This window comes from Pholcus phalangioides, unplaced genomic scaffold (genome assembly GCF_987345545.1).
Source record: "Pholcus phalangioides strain wild (caught in Gottingen) unplaced genomic scaffold, Ppha-v1.0 ptg000002l_1, whole genome shotgun sequence".
Taxonomy (NCBI): domain Eukaryota; kingdom Metazoa; phylum Arthropoda; class Arachnida; order Araneae; family Pholcidae; genus Pholcus; species Pholcus phalangioides.
Genome location: NW_028301595.1, coordinates 3511619 through 3530960, shown reverse-complemented (window position 1 = coordinate 3530960; position 19342 = coordinate 3511619). Strand labels below are relative to the sequence as shown.

At 34.2% G+C, this 19342-nt stretch overlaps 1 protein-coding gene across 1 annotated transcript in view; it reads left to right on the top strand.

Moving 5' to 3' along the window:
• LOC149089078 (telomere length regulation protein TEL2 homolog) overlaps positions 1-19342 on the top strand; it is a 38463-nt gene that overhangs the window by 3927 nt on the left and 15194 nt on the right. Inside the window, exons 3-12 of the mRNA XM_089237217.1 lie at positions 728-882; positions 2658-2805; positions 3841-3943; positions 7443-7511; positions 8545-8686; positions 8909-9045; positions 10759-10835; positions 15841-15957; positions 16054-16237; positions 18160-18276. Coding sequence (XP_089093343.1) covers positions 728-882; positions 2658-2805; positions 3841-3943; positions 7443-7511; positions 8545-8686; positions 8909-9045; positions 10759-10835; positions 15841-15957; positions 16054-16237; positions 18160-18276 — 1249 coding nt within the window. The remainder of the gene's footprint in view (positions 1-727; positions 883-2657; positions 2806-3840; positions 3944-7442; positions 7512-8544; positions 8687-8908; positions 9046-10758; positions 10836-15840; positions 15958-16053; positions 16238-18159; positions 18277-19342) is intronic.

Sequence of the window (19342 nt, the reverse complement as noted above, 5' to 3'; positions counted from 1 at the left end):
GTTCAGTTTACATGTATAAGAAACATTACTGAAACTGGAACTTCTGCTGCCATCTATCAAATAAGAAACACAACTGTTATAATTTTTCTATTGAAATTTTTGTGACCGGTTCTTAATTAATAATAATAATGCGCCCTATTAAAAAACAAGATGGTATGATGTAACTAAATCATTTAAGAGAAATAATATTTATCAAGTTGTTATTTTTGCCGTGAAATTTTAACAGTTGTTGTTTGGATTTAATAAAATAGTATTGATACAAGTATAGTATTAGTAAAAATATGCAAGTCCAAGTCCTCCTTGTTGATTACACTTATTAAAAGCCAAGGAAGACTTGGACTTTGCATATTTTTACTGTTATTTTACAATGTCTAAACAGCAACTGTTAAATTTTTGAGCAAACTTTATGATTCAACTGTTATTATTACTTATAAATTATTTATTAATATCATACTATATTGATTTTTTTATTGTGGCTTATCAGTCAAGAACCAGTTACAAATTTTAATCCAAAAGTTATAATACTTTTGTTTTATAATTGTTAGGTGGTAGCATATATTCCAGTTCAATGATGTTTCCAATACTGTACTGAATGAATGAATGCCAGAACTTTGTCGCTGAACTTATCCCATTGCCAATCAGCAACAGGATAAGATAGGTGAAAAAAAACAGGCAAACTCTAGATCTTTTCACCTTTTGTATTAAAAATGTATTTATTTTATTTCAGGAAGATATTTTGTTCATCATGCTATATACCTCTTCTCACCTCAAGTGTATGGAAAGTTCTTTCTCAGATACATGAGAAGATACGAGAAGGACAAGACTGTAGCATAGAGTTTTTGAGCAGGCTGCTTGGGCGACTCTGTGCTTCTGGTCATTCGGGTGAGTGATGCTATCTTTCTTTGAAATAAAAATTACAATTTTTCATTTGTGTTCATGGGACTTTTCAAGGTCTATTTTTGTCAAACATCGTTTGTGAAATTCTGGTCTAGAAACATCACCCTTGGTATGTGTCAATTATTGAACTAGGCAATAATGTTCTGAGAAAAACTTTCAGAAATGATCTATTTTGACCAGACAGCAACCATGGGTTTGAAGGAGGAGACTTAGTAGCCTATTCAGAAGAGTGCTGAATTCATCTTTTGCCTTTTTCATTGAACATTATGGGAAGTAAGGCAATGGAAGTTTTTCAGGATGTAAAAGTAAGATTTTACTCCTGAAGATGCTCAACAGTAGAACAAGCAAAATGTACAAAAATTCTAACTTACATCAGCCTTACATCCTAAAAAACTCTGATTGTCTTACAAATGATGGCCACAAAAACCTTACAATCAAGTTAGTGTGCGGAGTGTCTAATAAGTTTTTATACATTCATTCTTTTGGTTGCAACTCTGCATATCCAATGGTTTTAGAACATGTAGTATTTTCTTTGACCCAGTGAATGATGGTTCACTGACATCATCAGGAAAATGGTGGTGGTTATGTATTCCAGTCAAGAAAATAGGTACCCCCATGAATTGACAGTGCAGCGTAACCATGTGAGTTTGTGATTAATTAAATAAGGGAGCCATTTTCAAAGGCAAGAAATTTTTTATTCACCTTATTCACTGGTCATGGAACCATACAGATTACTCACATTGTTATGACCCAAATTCAAACCCCCATTGACGGCATAGTGGTTTCTGGTTGAAGTTGGTTTTCTGTGATTCTCAATTTTGAGGAGTGAATGTGAGCCAATCTCCCAGTTAAAATGTCTCACCTCAGATAGCAACAGACTTACAATGGTATAAATATTTAATCATTATACTTTATTCATAGTTTAAAAAATAGATGGCAACACTAACAATTCACGCACAACACTAGATACTTGTTCAGACAGCTAGGTACACATGCACACGTCCTGCACAACTCATTTGGTAGTAAATTGTCCATGACAATAGACAGAAGTTGCACTTGGTTCAAAAGTCTCCCAGTTTTTTTTTTTTTTTTTTTTGACAGTGAAACACTTAAAGTATTACCACGGCAGATAACGGATAAGTTTTTGTTTTTTTTTCTGTCTAAATTGCAGATTTCTTCAAAATGTAATAAATCAGTTGCCACGTGACAAAGGATTGTTTATGCTGAAGGCAATTAAGTAAAATGACCACCAAATATTGTATTAGACAATGTCACCCATTGGGGTTGGGACACATATAATGTTTCATGCAAGGGCAGCAATGTCTGATTTTATTGTCAAAAATTGAGATTTTATTATGACATAGGAACTTGTCATTTCATTAATGTAGATTGGGGCAGGCTTGATTCTGACAACATAAATATGTTAGGGCTCACACATACACTCAAAACACACATTCATTCATGTACCAGTTTATTAAAAATTTACTTGTGAACTTGGAGTTAGTCGGTCTGAGACCTTAAGGAAAAAAAGGAAGGGGAAACATTAAGTAATTTGGGGACCAATGGTGCTACAGACAAGTGTTCATCCTTTTCATTATTGCATAAATGAATGACATTGCTTTTGAAAATGACTTGATGATTGAATAACTAATTTTTGTGGTTTTAAAATTTTTTATTCGTTTTCGTAAAGTTTTTGATCAATCTGATCTCTCTTCATGGTTTCATGAATAAAATGTCGTCTTCTTTTTTTATGCTTCCAGAGAAGATGGTCAAGTGCCTTTACTGTAACTTTGTCAGAGTTTGTGAAGCCGACTTCATATGGAGGAGAATATCTCAGAAGCTTATTGTGAAAATGCCCCAGACATCTGTGGAGTTTTTCCTTGCTGAACTTTTACAAGTAGTTGAATGGTAATAAAAATATTGTTCTTGAGAAAGTGTTTTCAGATAAATAGTCTGTTAGAAAATTATATTAAAAGTTATTGTTTTCCTTTGTGTTTTCTCTAAATACAGTTTTGTACACTTTTTTTAAGTTTTTACTAATCTATACAGTAAAAGTCTGTTATAATGAGTACTGCTTATAAAACGAGAATCATGCTATAATAACTGATTTGCAAGAGATTGTCAAAGTGCTGATGTTAAAGATACAAAAAATATTCAGTAAGAGCGAGTTGAAAATCGGAAAGTTTTCGCTATAACATCAAAAAATTCTTGGTAGAATTAAACTAAGGGTGACACTTGTTGTCACTCATAAACTTGTAAACATTGAGATACTTCTGATGTAGAATGAACACAGAAAAGTCACATTTTTCTATTCCTTATTGAATTATGAGGCATTTTTATTATATACATGCGGCAAATGTGACAATTTTATTAGACTTTCGTCTCTCCCAGTGACTAAGTCATCACTGTCAGGATTTATTTGAAAAGAACTTACAATTTAAAGTTGTTTCTGAACTGTTGAAAAAATTGTGATTAAAAAGTTTCATAATTAGCGAGAAATTGTTGAGCATGTGTCCATGCAAACCATGCAATTCTACAATGATATAATAGTTGAGAATTTTGATTGTTCAGGCAGTTGGCTAAATGGTTTTGAGAATATATATATACTGTGAGACCAAAAACCAATTTTGCAATCTGGGTCTCATTCGCAAAAATTTGAACAAACTGGTGAACAAAAATTTTCTTGAATTTATTGCCTAACAGCGCAAAAATAATTGTAATTTGCTAATAACAAAAAGTCTGTTACAACAATGTTTCTCATGATTTTGAAATGATGTTATAACAGACTTTTACTGTATATATATATTATCAAATTAGATTATGTACGTGTTCTCATCAAAATTTACGCTTTTCTTTCTTTTTTTTTTTTTTGTGTTTTAAATTCCTCTTTATTCATATTGATTCGTTGAAGTTTCAACATTATCGTACTGTTATATTTCTTAGGTACGGTTGTATGGAATGGTTACTAGGAGATGCTGTGGTCAGGGACACGAAAGTTCAATATTTGTTGACTGTTAAATTTCTTCTCATCCGCCAATTTAAAAATGTGAGTTCTGGTTTGCTTTTGAATGAAGAATATTATACAGGGTTGTTTGGTTTAGTGGTTTAAATCATGTGGTTTTTTTAAAAAAAAAAACCAGTTTGGTTTTTCGAAAATCAAATAAAAGTGGCCTAAATATAATTTTGTTCTTTGAAATATATATATATATGATATTGCTTCATTATTAGCCAAAATTTTTCATTCTTACCACATTTTGTAACTTTTGGCTACATTCTGATGCTCTATCTTTGGCAAATTCATGAATAAGGATTTCATTACACATCTAAATGTAGTGGTGCATTATCTCACAGGGTTTTTTTTTTTGTTTTTGTTTTTTTCCTTCACAAAGAAGCAGCAAAGGTAGTGACACCATCATGCTATTGGCAGGTGGTCCTATATTCCAATAAAGATACCAGCTGTCCCTAAAGGACAAAGACCAGTGTACTAGTAGCTGCATTACCTCACAGACATTTTCTTTCCCATAAGAAGTAGCACATCTCATACTGCATATCACCCAGTCTTGATATTCAATAATTTTTTTTTATACTTTCACCATTAAGCCCAGTTAATCAAGGTTCTACTGCATAGTAGTAACAGATTTACAAAAAATAATCAGCTATATACGGGGTGATTATAATTTGAAGTTTTGATTCCAAAACTATACGATATATGTACAACTACTGGTCAGAATGACTTGAAAATTTGCATGGATATTCCTGAAACAATGAAAATTTCTTTGGCAAAAAAAAGAAAAAAAGTGCAAAATATGCAAGTAGATGATGCTACACTTGCCCAGCAGGATAATACCATTTTGTGTAACCACATAATTTCGGCACTTCAACAACATCAGTGTGTGGATAGTACAAGTTTTATCAATATGTACATTGCAATACCAGCAAAGCAGCTGCTGAAGAACCATTTTGACAATAACAACATGACGACACCTGGCCGTCAGTTCACCTGACCTTAATCCTTGCAACTTCTGGCTGTGGGGGAGGGGGTACCTCAAAATATTATGAACAGTGGTCAAATTGCAAACTCTGGTGAATTGCAAGCACATCCACATCATGACCATGGCATACTCTGATCTGTTGTTGAACTAGCATTTTTGTGCTTTCACCTCACAGCCAGAACACAGTGGACAACATATTCAACATATTAACATTTCTTAAGTAAGTTGTAGTTTTATTTCTTCAATTACTTTATTTTTGTAATGTTTCCATGAATTATGTGTGAAATCGTGCAATGCTGATTAAGTTATCATTTTGCCCTGACTGGCTATCATTTCCATTCTGCAAGCAAATTTCCCTCGTATTGGATGAGTAGTGTCATTAATTTTACATTTTTAAATATTTTTTCCCCTTTGCCATTTAAAATTCCATTGCTTCAGGAATATTCATGTAAATTTTGAAATTCTGACTATGGTTCTTTTTTTTAAGTGTTTTGAAATCAGAACTTTAGTTATAACCACCCTGTATATCATAAATCATCTCTAATTAATCTGCATTATTTATGCTTCATTAAACACATTATTTTCACCTAATTTTTATAGCAGTTTTTGCAAAATAACTTCATAATTGGCTCAATTATGAAGTTCAATTATGAAGTTATGAAGAAATTATGAAGCATACTGAAAGTAACTGGAGAAAAAACATTTATATTATATGGTTAATAATGACATTAAGAATTTTCAAACACAAAGTAATTCATAGAGTTAAGCAAAAAAATAACTATAGTGGATTTTTATTGAAATGTAGGAAATATTTGTAGACTAATTAATATGGGAATAGTGTTAATTACATTAATAAACATTTTATTTTAATTAATTATTAAAAGTTTGAATAATTTTTCAGAAATTTTATTGTTTTTAATGTTAATGCTATTTAAACCCAAAAAACCTGGTTTAAACCAAAAAACCGTTTTTTTTACCAACCCTGGAAATATATAATATTTTCTTCTGTATTATTTCACTCATGGTTCAGTTTTTAATGATTTAGTGAATATAGGATAATTCTTAGACATTTGCGACAATTTTTTCTCCCATGTCTTAAAATGAACATCTAATAAAAGGTTAAATTTGAGCTTCATTTTGTGTGTAATCACTGTCAAGCATTTTTTTAAATATCATTAATATTCATATTTTACATTCATGTACTGATATCTGTAGTAGGAAAGGGAGTATATTTTTTTTCATGAATATCAATTTTGTTTACTCTGACTCTGTATTGCATTTATGACAGAATGCACCCATGGTCAATTGCTATTTGTAGATCGATACGGGTGTCCCTCACTTTAAGCGTTTAATTGGTTCCATGAAATAATCATGTAAAGCGAGTTGTGTGAATTTAACATGGATAAGATAGGGATAGGTGTTTTCTTCAGAAGGATAAAAAAGTGAATCCAACTCTAGTAGCTAAATAAAAGTTTTTAAATGAATTAATTATTCAAACTTATAAATAAATCTCATCACAATTTTGTGTATATCAGTGGTTCTCAACCTTTGTAATCCCATGGACCGGTAAATCTCTTTTGTGTAAGTGAAAAAGCCTGGTCATACACACAACTAATGAGAAATTAATGGAAAAAATTAAACTGTAAATCACTCATGGCCCAGTGTGACCAGTGTCAGGGGCCCGGTGGTTGAGAAACACTGGTCTATATGAGTATAAATTTAGTTAATATATTTAAATAATACTTTTTACTTCTTTGTTTGCTACCTCTGATCAATTCTTGTATGAGTGTGAGTGTTTTCTATTCTGAAGAGCCTGGTATGACAGGCTGATTGCTTTTTAATGAAAGCAGTCGAAATTCAGCTGACAAACAGCATTCTTCGTCTCTTTATAGAAACTTAAGAAACAAAGCTAGAAAACTCTGAATATCCTGCGCAAATATGACAATTCTAGATTCATTAGGATCGTTTTCTTTGAATGAAATTCTGATAGCATTGTCTATATGTTAACAAAAGATGCTCATTAGTGAGATCTAATCAGATGGATTGTGGCATTTCTCCCATATTTGTCTTATCTAAATTAGCAAATCTAACAGATTTTGCATTTTAATCATGTTATACTTGTAATTTGCAAGCCCTTTCTGGAATTAAAATAAAACTACAGACTGAATTTTGTGGGTCAAAGTTTCTAAAGTTAACTTTTCAAAAGCACATAAAACAAGGGATAACTGTTGTGGTATTTATAATTTTAAGACCCAATATTTTAAGCCCCTAGTATTCATATTATTGTGCTTGCATGTTTTTTTTTTTTTTTTTTTTTTTTTTTTGTGAGGAGATTTCTTTACACAACCATGAAATCAATGCATGTGACTCAGTTTTATATAAACCAATTTTTTTTGTTAATTAAAATGTTGTTCTTTCTTATTTTACTGAAATAATCAGAACAACTTTTTGATGTACTTTTTACTTTTTTAAGTAAACTACTAAGTATTTTACTTACTTAATATTATACTTAGCCTCTTTTTTAATATGTTGAGTATTTATTCTACTTCACAGAATTCAGTTTTGCAGAATATAATTGGCTATTTGGCTAGTTCAGAGAGTAGAAAAGCTGTATATGAAAAAGTATGTATTTCTATAAATATCTACAGTTGACGTTGTTGATTCAATTGTCTATTGATTGAATTATTATTTATGTCTAGTGAATTTGGATGCAATTTATTTTATTGAGTGTGGACTATAATTCTTGATATGGTATTTCACTATGTGTGTTTTTAACCTTTTTTTTCATTGTATGCGTCTCAACAACAATGGTGAGATATCTCGTTCCCTTGACCCTTTTACCAGCATAACAGGAATTACTAAACTCCTGTAATGCCACATCTTTTTTTTAATTAAGTAGGCTTTCTTCTGACTTTCAGCAGATACGAAGTGAAGGGGATGAGATAATGTATTCCATTGAAGAATCAGATTTACAAAATATCTGGGCTCCTCATTGATAAAATGCAAGGTTTTCTTTGATCAGATTTTTTGTGTCCTGGGGGATAAAATTTTCTTTTCAGATTTTGATAAAAGGAAAGTGACTGCTTTTTACTCCCCTTGGAGGTAGTATATGAATATGCATATGAAAGCCAAAGTATTTCTCTTCCCCTGTTGCGTTTTTTATTATTCTCAAACAACAAAAAGCAGCGACTTGACCGCAGCAAAAAATTGCTACCCATCGGGGGGTTAGCGCACCAACCTCTCGATGAGTATAAAAAACAATCCTGTCGTTTGGAATTGGCAATAAATTGTAGGTCCCTGTCTAATTAGCCCTCGTGTGCAGAAAATGACCGTGGTGAGACAAAAATGATCAATGATCTATTCTCAAAGGGAGAGGGAAGCACTATCATCTGCCCAAAATAAGAAAAAATATTCTTGAAAAAAAAGGTGTGGCATTTTGCAAAGGGTTTAGTGATTTCCACTGTGGCAGTTAAAATGTGGATCAGTGAAGTTTTAAAAATGACTTAAAGGGTTAAGTTTATTGTTGAAGAGGTAATATGTAGAGAAAAAGTAGTTGCCCACGTACACTTCTTGAAATTTCTGCATTATTACCTAGTTTTAATCAAATTCCATTTAAGAAATCCTCTTAAACTACTTGTTTATCATTTTAAATTAGGCTCTGAATACTCTGTTAGATGCATGGGCAGATGAAAGCGCATTGCGTCATCAAAGTCATACTCAACAGCTTTACCTTGCTTCTGCCTTGATGGTTTGTGGTGCTCACCTCAAAACTTCAAAAATTGGAATAAGTAACAGAGGTGGGGATGAGCTATTTTGTTATTAATATTTTGTGATTTCTTTCAATTTGATAACTTAATAAAAAAGTTAATAGTAATTAAAATTGGAATGTATCAGTATCTTATAAATCTTTTGTCTTGGAACTCATTAGTTTTTGTTTTTCAAATTCATTTCGATGTGCTACCAATTTTTATTATTTTGTCATAAAAAATTCATTTTTTGATTTTTTTTTTAATTTCAAGCTCTGATACAAAAAGTTTTAGATTGTGTCCAGATCAGAATCGGAAATCCCGAACTGCTGATAAGAAGTATTGGAATGGTTGTTGGTGAAAGCATGACATCAATACTGGACCCAGCTGCCCCAAAATTAGAATTCGATGTAAGTTTTCCAGTATAGATTGTATAATTATAACTCGATAGTGCTCTCTCGTTATGTCACTTATGTGTTGCATTACGAGATGAAAAATAAGATGTTAAAAATAAACTTTAATCAAAAACCTCCCTTCCTTTACTAAACCTTTAATTGCTTTTGAAAAAAATGTTTATGTCCCCATGCTATTTCAGCCATGTGCTCATGAAAAAATATGGATGCTCAGACAACTCATTTATGTTTCAATAGTTGCTATAACCATTGAAAATTATATTATTTATGTGCCAGCTTGAGTGAGAGGTTATAGGTTTAAAAAGCTCTCCACAAAATTCTATTTCTGATACCATTCTCATTTCACCTGAAATTTCTTGCAGTTAATTGAAGTCATTTTCCATTCACCTTACTGAACAAATATCTGTTTTCAAGACACTACAGCTCTTTCAAAATTGACTCATTACTTTACTCGCCTCACCTTCAACGAATAAGATAAGAAAGAATAAGACCTCTGACCGAACGAGACATGACATCTATGTATTGTCGAACAGGGAAGACTTGGGGTATTCCAATTTTTAAAAAAATGTTTTTTTTTTCTGTATTTGTTGATTTACAACTACCCACTGAAGATAGCCATCACGGTTTCAAACAAAAGGTCTAGTTTTTGGCTGAATTATGTACCCCAGCCATCTTAACACATTGCTCAGAGAGCCCAAATGCATGGAAGATTTTGTAATAGCGAGATTTGGTAATATGATTTTTGATAGTAAGTATGGAAATGTGTAATCAGGTATGAGCAGCTTTGTAGGTGTCCCAGAATGTTACTTTGCCTGGTAGTGCTTTTAAGATGACCTTGACTACGCCTCAATTACCCAGAAATAATGTAATGGTTATTTATATTTTATAAGTCATCAATCAACACTCACATCATGTTTCCATTGATCCCTTTACCTCTAAAGCATGTTTTCGCAAAGGGTAAGCTGTTGTGGCTGATAATATTGGCATCCATTATTCAAACTGAAACTCATTTGCGATTTGTGTTATCAGGCAAATTAGATTTATTTTTCTAACCCTTTAATTGGTGAGCATTGAAATATCCAGAGAAGAAAGTTTTTGATTGAAAAAAATTAAGTAAATGGGTATCTTGAATGCTACTACATGACAAAAAAAAAATGTATTGTCAATATTTAAAAAAAAAAAAGGGATGTTGCACTCTATCAATCAAATCATTTATATGATTTAAGTAGATTTGAGTTGTTTAAAAATGTAATTTATTGTGTTTGCCTACTTACTTTTCTATCATCGTTGAAGAATGCACAGCAATATGTCTCCTCCATACATGGTATTTCCCTTCAAAATTTAAGGGTTGAAAATCGTTCTTCCTTAGCATGTCAAGGAATAGGAGATATGTATCTTGAAGCTATTTTACTGGTTATTATAGAAAATTCGTGAACAGCTTACATGTAAAAATCAAATGTTTAGAAATTGCTTGGAAGCATGAATACCAAAATGAGCTCAAAATATAAAATGCCTTTATTTGACAAATAAGAAAATGTTGCTTGAGAGCAACACGGCCAAATAAAAATGGTCAGTGCTGTGTGTTGAATTTTTTAATGAATTTTACTGTAAGGGGGTTAATGTATCTTTAGCAGAAATGTTTAGATGTGTAATAAATTTTTAAAATAATCTGAAATTTTGTTGTCTTCTCATGTTGATTATTTTCTATAGGAGGACATGCACACTCCTAAATCATTAAAGTTGAAGGACCTGTTGATTATTCCGTGTAAACCAGAATCTTTGGGAAGGTAAGCCAAGTCACTATGATTATTTGAGCAATTATGAATAAACTTCTAGTTTGTATAATTTACTGATATTACGCTTGAAGTTACTGAAATGAATCAGCTGTGATTGTAATTTTCTGGATTTCCAGTTACTGGGGAAAATCAGGTAAAAGGAAAATAGTCAGGTAAAATTTAAAATATTTAGGCAAAAGTCAAGGAAATATGCAAATATTTGATGTCAAATCAGGGAATATTTTATGGAGAAATAAAACTGAAACTTGAAAAACATTTGGGAGGTTAAGATTTTCAATTACATTTTTTCCTTCAGGAGTATTGATCAGGAAAAGTCAGGTTAATTTTTGAGTTTTGGTTGGGGAAATGATCAAGAAGACTTTGCTGGGAACCCTGGATTTTGTATGACAAGTTTTTGGACCATTCATGATACATATCTGATTCATTAAAATAGAGTTTAATCTGCCTTTTCTATGGAAAAAGCATTTTATGTTATTAAACTTCTAGTTATTTTTTTAATGTGAATATCTCATAAATCAGCATAGTTTTTGAGTGTCACAAATTAGTCAAGCTTTGAATCCAAATAACTTCTATACAACACATCAAATTTTCCAGTGATAAGTGTTTAATCTCAGTAGGACTGATAACACATCAGATAACACAATAGTGTCACATGAATAAAGTAAAAAAAACTGTTACACAGTTGTGTAACGGACACACATCGAAAATCAGTAGAGCTTGGAACTTCTGCCTATTATCATTTAATGTGATGCTTCATTGGATTTGTCTTAGCAAGTTCTGAAAGAATGTAGTAAAATAAATGGCAATAAGTAGCATTTCAAAAAATTATGGTCTGAAAATTTTTAAATGTATTTTTCTCAAAATAATATAAGATGCCACTAATGGTGTTTTTGAAACATCGAAAATCATTTGAGTGAATAGTGACTTTCAGGAGATTCCAGAAAAATTCAATCTCTAATGTGTTACTTATTGCTAATGCTTTAGATCTGCTAATTAATGTATTCACATTAAAAACTTGCAGTCATATCTCAGGACAGTCCCTACCTTAATTTTTCATTTACTCACAAACAAAAATTAATGATATAACATTCCTCAAATGAGCTTGGACCTTAACACTAGAAAGACGGGTCGGGGACTATACCTAGAAACCTAGAAAGACGCAGGAGTCTGTGTGGGCCCCCCCCCCATTATCTTTTCCAGCAATTTTTGAGCATTTTCAAAACATGGTATAATATTTTTTTTAAATAAAAAAATCAGTTACAACCATGATATTTTAAGATAATACAGTTACAACACAAAAAATTAAGGGTGAAGCCATTGATAGATTAATATTACTGTTTAGTTTCTAAAGCATTCTATATAAACGACCTCTCTCACTCTTGATGTGTGTCAGTGTGGAGGAAACTCAGAACTGGGGGATTTGTATTTTCTCTATGTCTGATAGGATTTCAGTGTTACAGTGCTTCTACGTTTTGAATAGGATCAAAGAGTTTGACCTTGCTTCATTTTTATTTTATTTCACAGTTGGAAGCACCTGACGATGATCTTTCCAGAGGATTTTAACCAAGCTTGTTGATTTTGATATGGAAAAAAAATTGCATAAGTGAATTTAATTAATCATTTCAGTGACGTAAAATCAGTATCTGTAAGCAGTGATACAAATTGTTTTTTCGGGTTCGAAGACCGTCGTCCGTTTGAGTTTGTTCTCAACGTTTCCCTAACACTAGTGGTTGGCATCATCAGGAGAATTGATAAATTGGATCAAAGTCAAGTTTTCCGGAGTCTCAGGTTGTATTTATGCACATAAGTGGCTTGAACTACACTATTGTTTTGCGATTGGTCAGTTGATTCTATGGCTGGCAGCGTATTGTAAACAGTTGTTATGCTGGTAGAACCTGATTGGCCGAGAGATGTGGAGTTATCTGATTGGCTGTTGTCATCATTCTGTTGCTGGACCTTGAAGGGGAAGGTTCTTGTTCTTCTGAGAGCTGGTGTCCAGGATCTGCTCAATTTCAAAGTTTCTTCTCTTCTACTATAGCTGTTTTTGTGCTTGTATATTTCAATAGCCTCTCTGTAGATTCGTAGGAAGAAGTGGTCAACATTAGCTATTACCTGTGTTTTGCTGAACTGTACACTGTAGTTGTCGTAAAGCGCATGCTCTGCCACCGCCGACTTTTCTGTTTGGCCCATTCTGCAGCATCGTTCGTGCTCTTTTATTCTCGTGGCCACAGATCTTTTTGTGGTTCCAATATATACCTGACCACAGTTCTCTATTTCCATAGTGAACTATTTCTCTATTTCCAAAGAAGGACAGATCCCGTTCTTGGACGTTCTGGTCAGCCGTCAAGGTCAACGTTTAGGCCACAGCATTTATCGTAAGCCTACTCACACCAACAGATATGTGCATAAGCTCTCCAATCATCATCCTCACCAAAAACGAGGCGTACTGAAAACCTTGATCGAGAGGGCAAGAAGACTATGTGAAGGGAAAGATCTAGGTAAAGAGATTGAGCACTTAAAATCAGTTTTCCGCTCTAATGGGTACACGAAAGACGACATCAAGAAAGCCTTACGCTCCATCAAGGAATCACCAACGGAAAATGAGCAGTCACAATCAATTGGAAAAGCTGTGCTGCCTTTTATCCCTGGAGTGACGGCAAGAATCAGCAAGGTCATGAAAAAACATCGTATAAAGACCATTTTCAAACCAACCAGAAAAATATGTGAAATGCTGTGATCAGCAAAAGACCACCGTGACCCTCTATCAACACCGGGGATCTACCGAATACCGTGCACCTGTGGTCAGGTATATATTGGAACCACAAAAAGATCTGTGGCCACGAGAATAAAAGAGCACGAACGATGCTGCAGAATGGGCCAAACAGAAAAGTCGGCGGTGGCAGAGCATGCGCTTTACGACAACCACAGTGTACAGTTCAGCAAAACACAGGTAATAGCTAATGTTGTAAACAGCTATAGTAGAAGAGAAGAAACTTTGAAATTGAGCAGATCCTGGACACCAGCTCTCAGAAGAACAAGAACCTTCCCCTTCAAGGTCCAGCAACAGAATGATGACAACAGCCAATCAGATAACTCCACATCTCTCGGCCAATCAGGTTCTACCAGCATAACAACTGTTTACAATACGCTGCCAGCCATAGAATCAACTGACCAATCGCAAAACAATAGTGTAGTTCAAGCCACTTATGTGCATAAATACAACCTGAGACTCCGGAAAACTTGACTTTGATCCAGTTTATCAATTCTCCTGATGATGCCAACCACTAGTGTTGGGGAAACGTTGAGAACAAACTCAAACGGACGACGGTCTTCGAACCCGAAAAAACAATTTGTATCAAATGATGGCCGCGAAAACCTTATAGACTATTTGTAAGCAGTGAGTTTCTCATGAAATATTTTTGAATCCGTTACGTCCTATTGATAAGGAAGTGTCCCATGATATTTTATTCACTTCCATCTGCAGCAGTTTCTTCCCAACCGATAGACGGAATGTTATTGAGATTTCGGATATTTATGGTAATCATATAACGTTCGGGTGTAGTTCCAGGTTTTTTTTTAGGCTTCTGTGTGGTTTGCATTTATTCTTTCGAGCAGCATTTTATTTTGCATCAGCTGGAGCACCTTTGTAATATAATTTCATTTTGTGATTCACGCATTCATCATCAATACTGTTGCTTGTTCTTCACAAATGTTTTTCCTGTGGTAGTTTTTATTCTCCTTTGAATTCTTACCATCACCACCACAGCTTCTCAACTTTTCTCACCCAATCTTTGTCAACATCTGAAAAATTTATCTTCTGTGAATCTGCGTCTTTTTTGCCATTTCTACAGCAATCCATAAATATGTGGGTATTTATCTACTGTTCAGAACAAACAAGTTATCGTTCAAAATGACAAAAGTACTTGACAATAAAAGCTGAGACACTTGCTGAGCGATATCTGTTGATAAGAATGGAAGTAAATAAAGGCTCGTGAATGTGGGTTAACCTGTATTAGATGCACGATGAGTCCCTCATAATAATTTGAGAGGTTTTGAATTTTATAAAATCGGTTGTGATAACGTTGGTAGCATTTTTAGGTGAATGTGTTCTAAAATATATGAGAGGGTCAGTGTGCCCCCCCCCCCCCGTCTTCTCTTTCTAAGTATATCACTTTGTACTTCTGTTAAGAAAAGCATTGGTTTGCAATAAGAACATGATAATTCAGGAAAAGTTAAGTAATTTTTAAGACTGATCTATTCTTACTTGGGATATGAGAGCAGAAAGAACATACAGGTCGCACAGACCCCATCCATCTTTCTAGTGTTAAATAAAGCTGCTTTGGTGGTCAAGCGGTCATTGTGATGAACTTGCATCGTGAAGACCTGAGATCAAACACCACCATTGCCACAATGGTGGTTGGCTGACATTAGTTTTCTGTTGTTCCCGGCTTCGAGACACAAATGCGAGCCAATCTCTCCATTAAAAAGTCTCGCCACAGAGAGCGACAGGCCTACAACAATAAAGTTATTTAATCATTACAATTCAGTCATAGTGAGAAAAGTTGATGGTTGATAGCGGCACTGTTCATAGCAAGCATTACACAGAAACAAACATGTTCACAATACTTACGCACACATTCCAACATGTATAGATTTGTTAGAAATTCCGCAAAGAAATATAGACGAGGTGCATGCGTGGTTTAGTAGCATTGAATAGGTCGATTTTTATGACCTCATCCACAAACAAGAAGGAATAGTTTTATTACGTGTCCAGATAATTGTGAATTTACATATAATGTGAATGTGTATATGAAAAGACTTCTCTAGTGTGAATTAGAATACCTTTTAGTTCTTCGTAATCTGAAGAAAATTTATGCAAGGTTCCTTGTAAAATGTTTTTGTTTTGGTTTTTGATTTTTTCATGGAAAAAAGATATATGGAATTTATGTAGCCATTTTTTCTGAACATCTTAATTTGTAATTTTTCTTTACTGTAGGAATGGCGATGTTTACGATATGTCATTTCTGGATCTTAAAGAAAACAAAATGGCTAAAAATTCACCTGCAGTTGATACAAGAATTTTGAATGATGCAGATAATGAAGTGAATGACAGGTCTGCATTAATTTTAGCCAATATACTTGTGTTTTTGTTCACCCCACCCCATTGAGAAAATAACTTGCATGAATAACATTGACTTTTTCATTATAGTGACGAAGATGATTTAAAACCGTTTGATATGTCTTCTGATGATTATCAAGATTCAACAAAACGGCCATTGTACCTTAGAGATTGTTTGCAAGGACTCATAGAAGCAGAAAAGCCGGACTGGACTGAAATATGTTTGCGATCTGCCGAGTCACTAATTCGAGCCAATGTTGATGAAGTTCAAGAAGTAAAAGACCACTTAAAAAAATATTTTTGACTATTTTCGCTAATTAACTGAAAATTTTAAAACCTACAGTTCCTCAGCTAATGGATAGATGGCAGCACTTCTGGAACACAAAATATGAATAACTCTGACATCATGAATGCATTAGGGCCAAACACATACAACACTTACTGACAGCGTATAAACAAACCTTACATTTTTTGATACATTATAAGGAATTTAGCGCATCCTGATTGGTCACAGTGAGTGATGAACCATTGCATCTCTCATAGTGAAATATTTTTTGAAATTTACATTTTTGGCAAAGTTGAGTAGTGTTTTTTCCTCTATCGTTTTATTTTCTAACGTGGCTGTGGTTGTTGTTGTTTTTTCAATTCTTGTTTTAAATTTGTTTTATTTTACTAATTTCAAAAAGGCCTTTTTAAAGGCCAAATTAATTTTTTTTTTCAATGGAGTTGCCATTATCTTCTGTGAATAAAATCGTGGAAGAGAAGGATAAGCCTTTTGTAATTCAAGGTATCATGAAAAGTATTTGCCTATTGAGTTATTTGGAAAAATTCAGTTTCGCCAAAAGCTCCTCCCCTGTGAAATTTTGCAATTTTTCTTGCTCAATAGTATCCAATCATTGCATGCCAATGCCTCTTGTGTTACTAAGAATGTAAGGATTATAATTAGACGCCCTTTCATGCACCGAATTGGTTAGAAATTCCATAAAAGACTATATACGCAGTTTAGTAGTAGCAGCAGTTCTTCAGTCAGACAAGCTGATTAAATATAACTAGGTTTTTGCAACAAATAGTTTTTATTGTGAGCTTTCATAGATGGTGATATTTCTGTTCATGGATTATTTTCGCTCATTTTCAACTTTAAGGCTTAAAAAATAATCTCTTTTTTTTTTCAAGTCTTTGTACAAAGAGCAGGCAGACCTACGGGTTCTTACAAAGCACAAAAATCCTATCCTGCTATATTAATTTACAATTGGGAGATAGATCACAGTGTAATGTCCACAGTTGCTGTGCAGTCACATGGGCATCGTGCTGGGCTTTCATCATGAGGATCTAGATTCACAGTTCGAATCTTGGTAGCACAGTGGTGGTTTTGGGTGAAGTTGGTTTTCTGCAGTTTTTCAACTTTGGCACATGTAGGAGCTAGTCCCCCATTTGAGAAAGTCTCTCCGCTGAAAGCAGGCAGACCTACAACATTATTCTCACATAAAAACTCAAGCACATTTACCACCTTCACTTCAAAATATGGAAGACATGACATCATGAGTATAAGAAGAAAACATTCATAACTCTGACAAGATAAATGTGTTAGGAGCACACATGCAATCAAAACACACATTCTTACATGTATCGTTTCATTAGAAAGTCTACAGAGGAATGGGTATGAGATGCATGTATGGTTATGGTTAACTAGTTGCAGTATAGCATTCATATCTCAAACATCATGACAACCAGTAGCTGATTCAAGATGATGTGGGGAGGGGCTAATTGTGTAGCTTAGTAGGATCATTCTGCATTTTACCCCCAGGTACAGACAAAATTTCCCCCATATCATCTAGCATTTGGTAGGGAATGATTATTTGCTTCTAAATTTGTGCCTTTTCACTATGAATACTACCACTGTTGCCCGCTCACAACAAAGCAGTATGACATCCAGCAGCTAGCGCCATCTTCTTCCTCGCTCTCAAATCAGTCTAGTCGATCAGCTTGCAGCACCATCTCAGTAAAACATTATAAGGTGCATGTGCAGTTTAATATTAATGATAGCTTCATGAATTATCACTTTCGTTTAATTTGAATAATACTAGCAATTCTCTACATTAAGGATTCATTAAAAACTAATTTAAGCATATTAGTTACATAATTGCATTTGCACTTGATTTTTTAAAAAATTTATTTGATATTCATGAATTTTTTCAGATTTCTGTGAATTTTTGTAAAGCTCTGTTGCATATGGAGGATAATTTTGGAATGGAAGACTTCATACCATGCAGACATCGAGCAATGATAGCACTAACCGCATCTTCTCCCGTCCAGGTTTGAATATTACTTTTCCTTTGATTGAAATAAGTACAGGGGACTCTCGACTACCCGGTCTCTGTGCTCTCAGGCCTAGTCAAAAGTTAATACATTCTTGGTGATTCCAAGCTTTAAAAAAACTGGTTTTGGGGTGTGGCTGCGCAAAATCAACCATTAAAATCTCCTGCACTGTGCTAGCCACACCTCGAAACTGGACCATTTTTTGTGTGGATTAGGGAATAAATTGGGGGCATTGCATCACGGAAAAGACACGGCAATATAATAACGGCTGTCTCATAACATACCAGAGTTGGTACCAACTGACCTCCACATTCTGACAGAACCGGTTAATTGCCATTCGCTACTCTGGTATTACAAGATCGCGCTTTCATAAAAGAGTATTAGAGCAGTGACGTCACGCACCTGATCTGAGACCACGCCCATTTATACACTCATGTCCGTAAATTAAGGATAATTCAGAATCACACGGGAATCGAAATCTAAAGTAAAAATTTCACCTGCAGAATTATCACACACATCTGCAAGAATGATATGCAAATTTCAGGAAGCCACCAGATGATGCCGATAATACGTCACAATGACGAGAGTGTAAGAGAGGGGTATATAAGGAATGGTGGCAAAGACATGAAATTGTTCACAAGAGTTCTGTAAGGCGCTCAGTGCCATAAGCAAATAGTTATGACACAGAGGACTCATGTGGATGATTTTTTACATGGTGGAATGTGGGCGTACTCAGATGGAAGTATCCGACGAACTTGGAATTGCCCAAAGTGTCATTTCTAGGCTTTGGCAATGATTCCAAGATAACGGAAATGTCAGTAGACGTTACAGTACAGGTCACCCGCGAGTTACAACACCGAATGAAGACCGGTATTTGGCAGTAACTGCCAAAAGAAGCAGACGGAGCACAGCATCCGACCTGTCTCGTCAGCTATCTGCAGCCACGGGTACCACAGTTTCAAGGCAAACCGTGTACAGACATTTGGGAGATATTGGTCTATATGCTCGCAGGCCTGTGAGATGTGTTCTGCTCACGGCAACTCACTGTCGGCAGCGTTTAGCC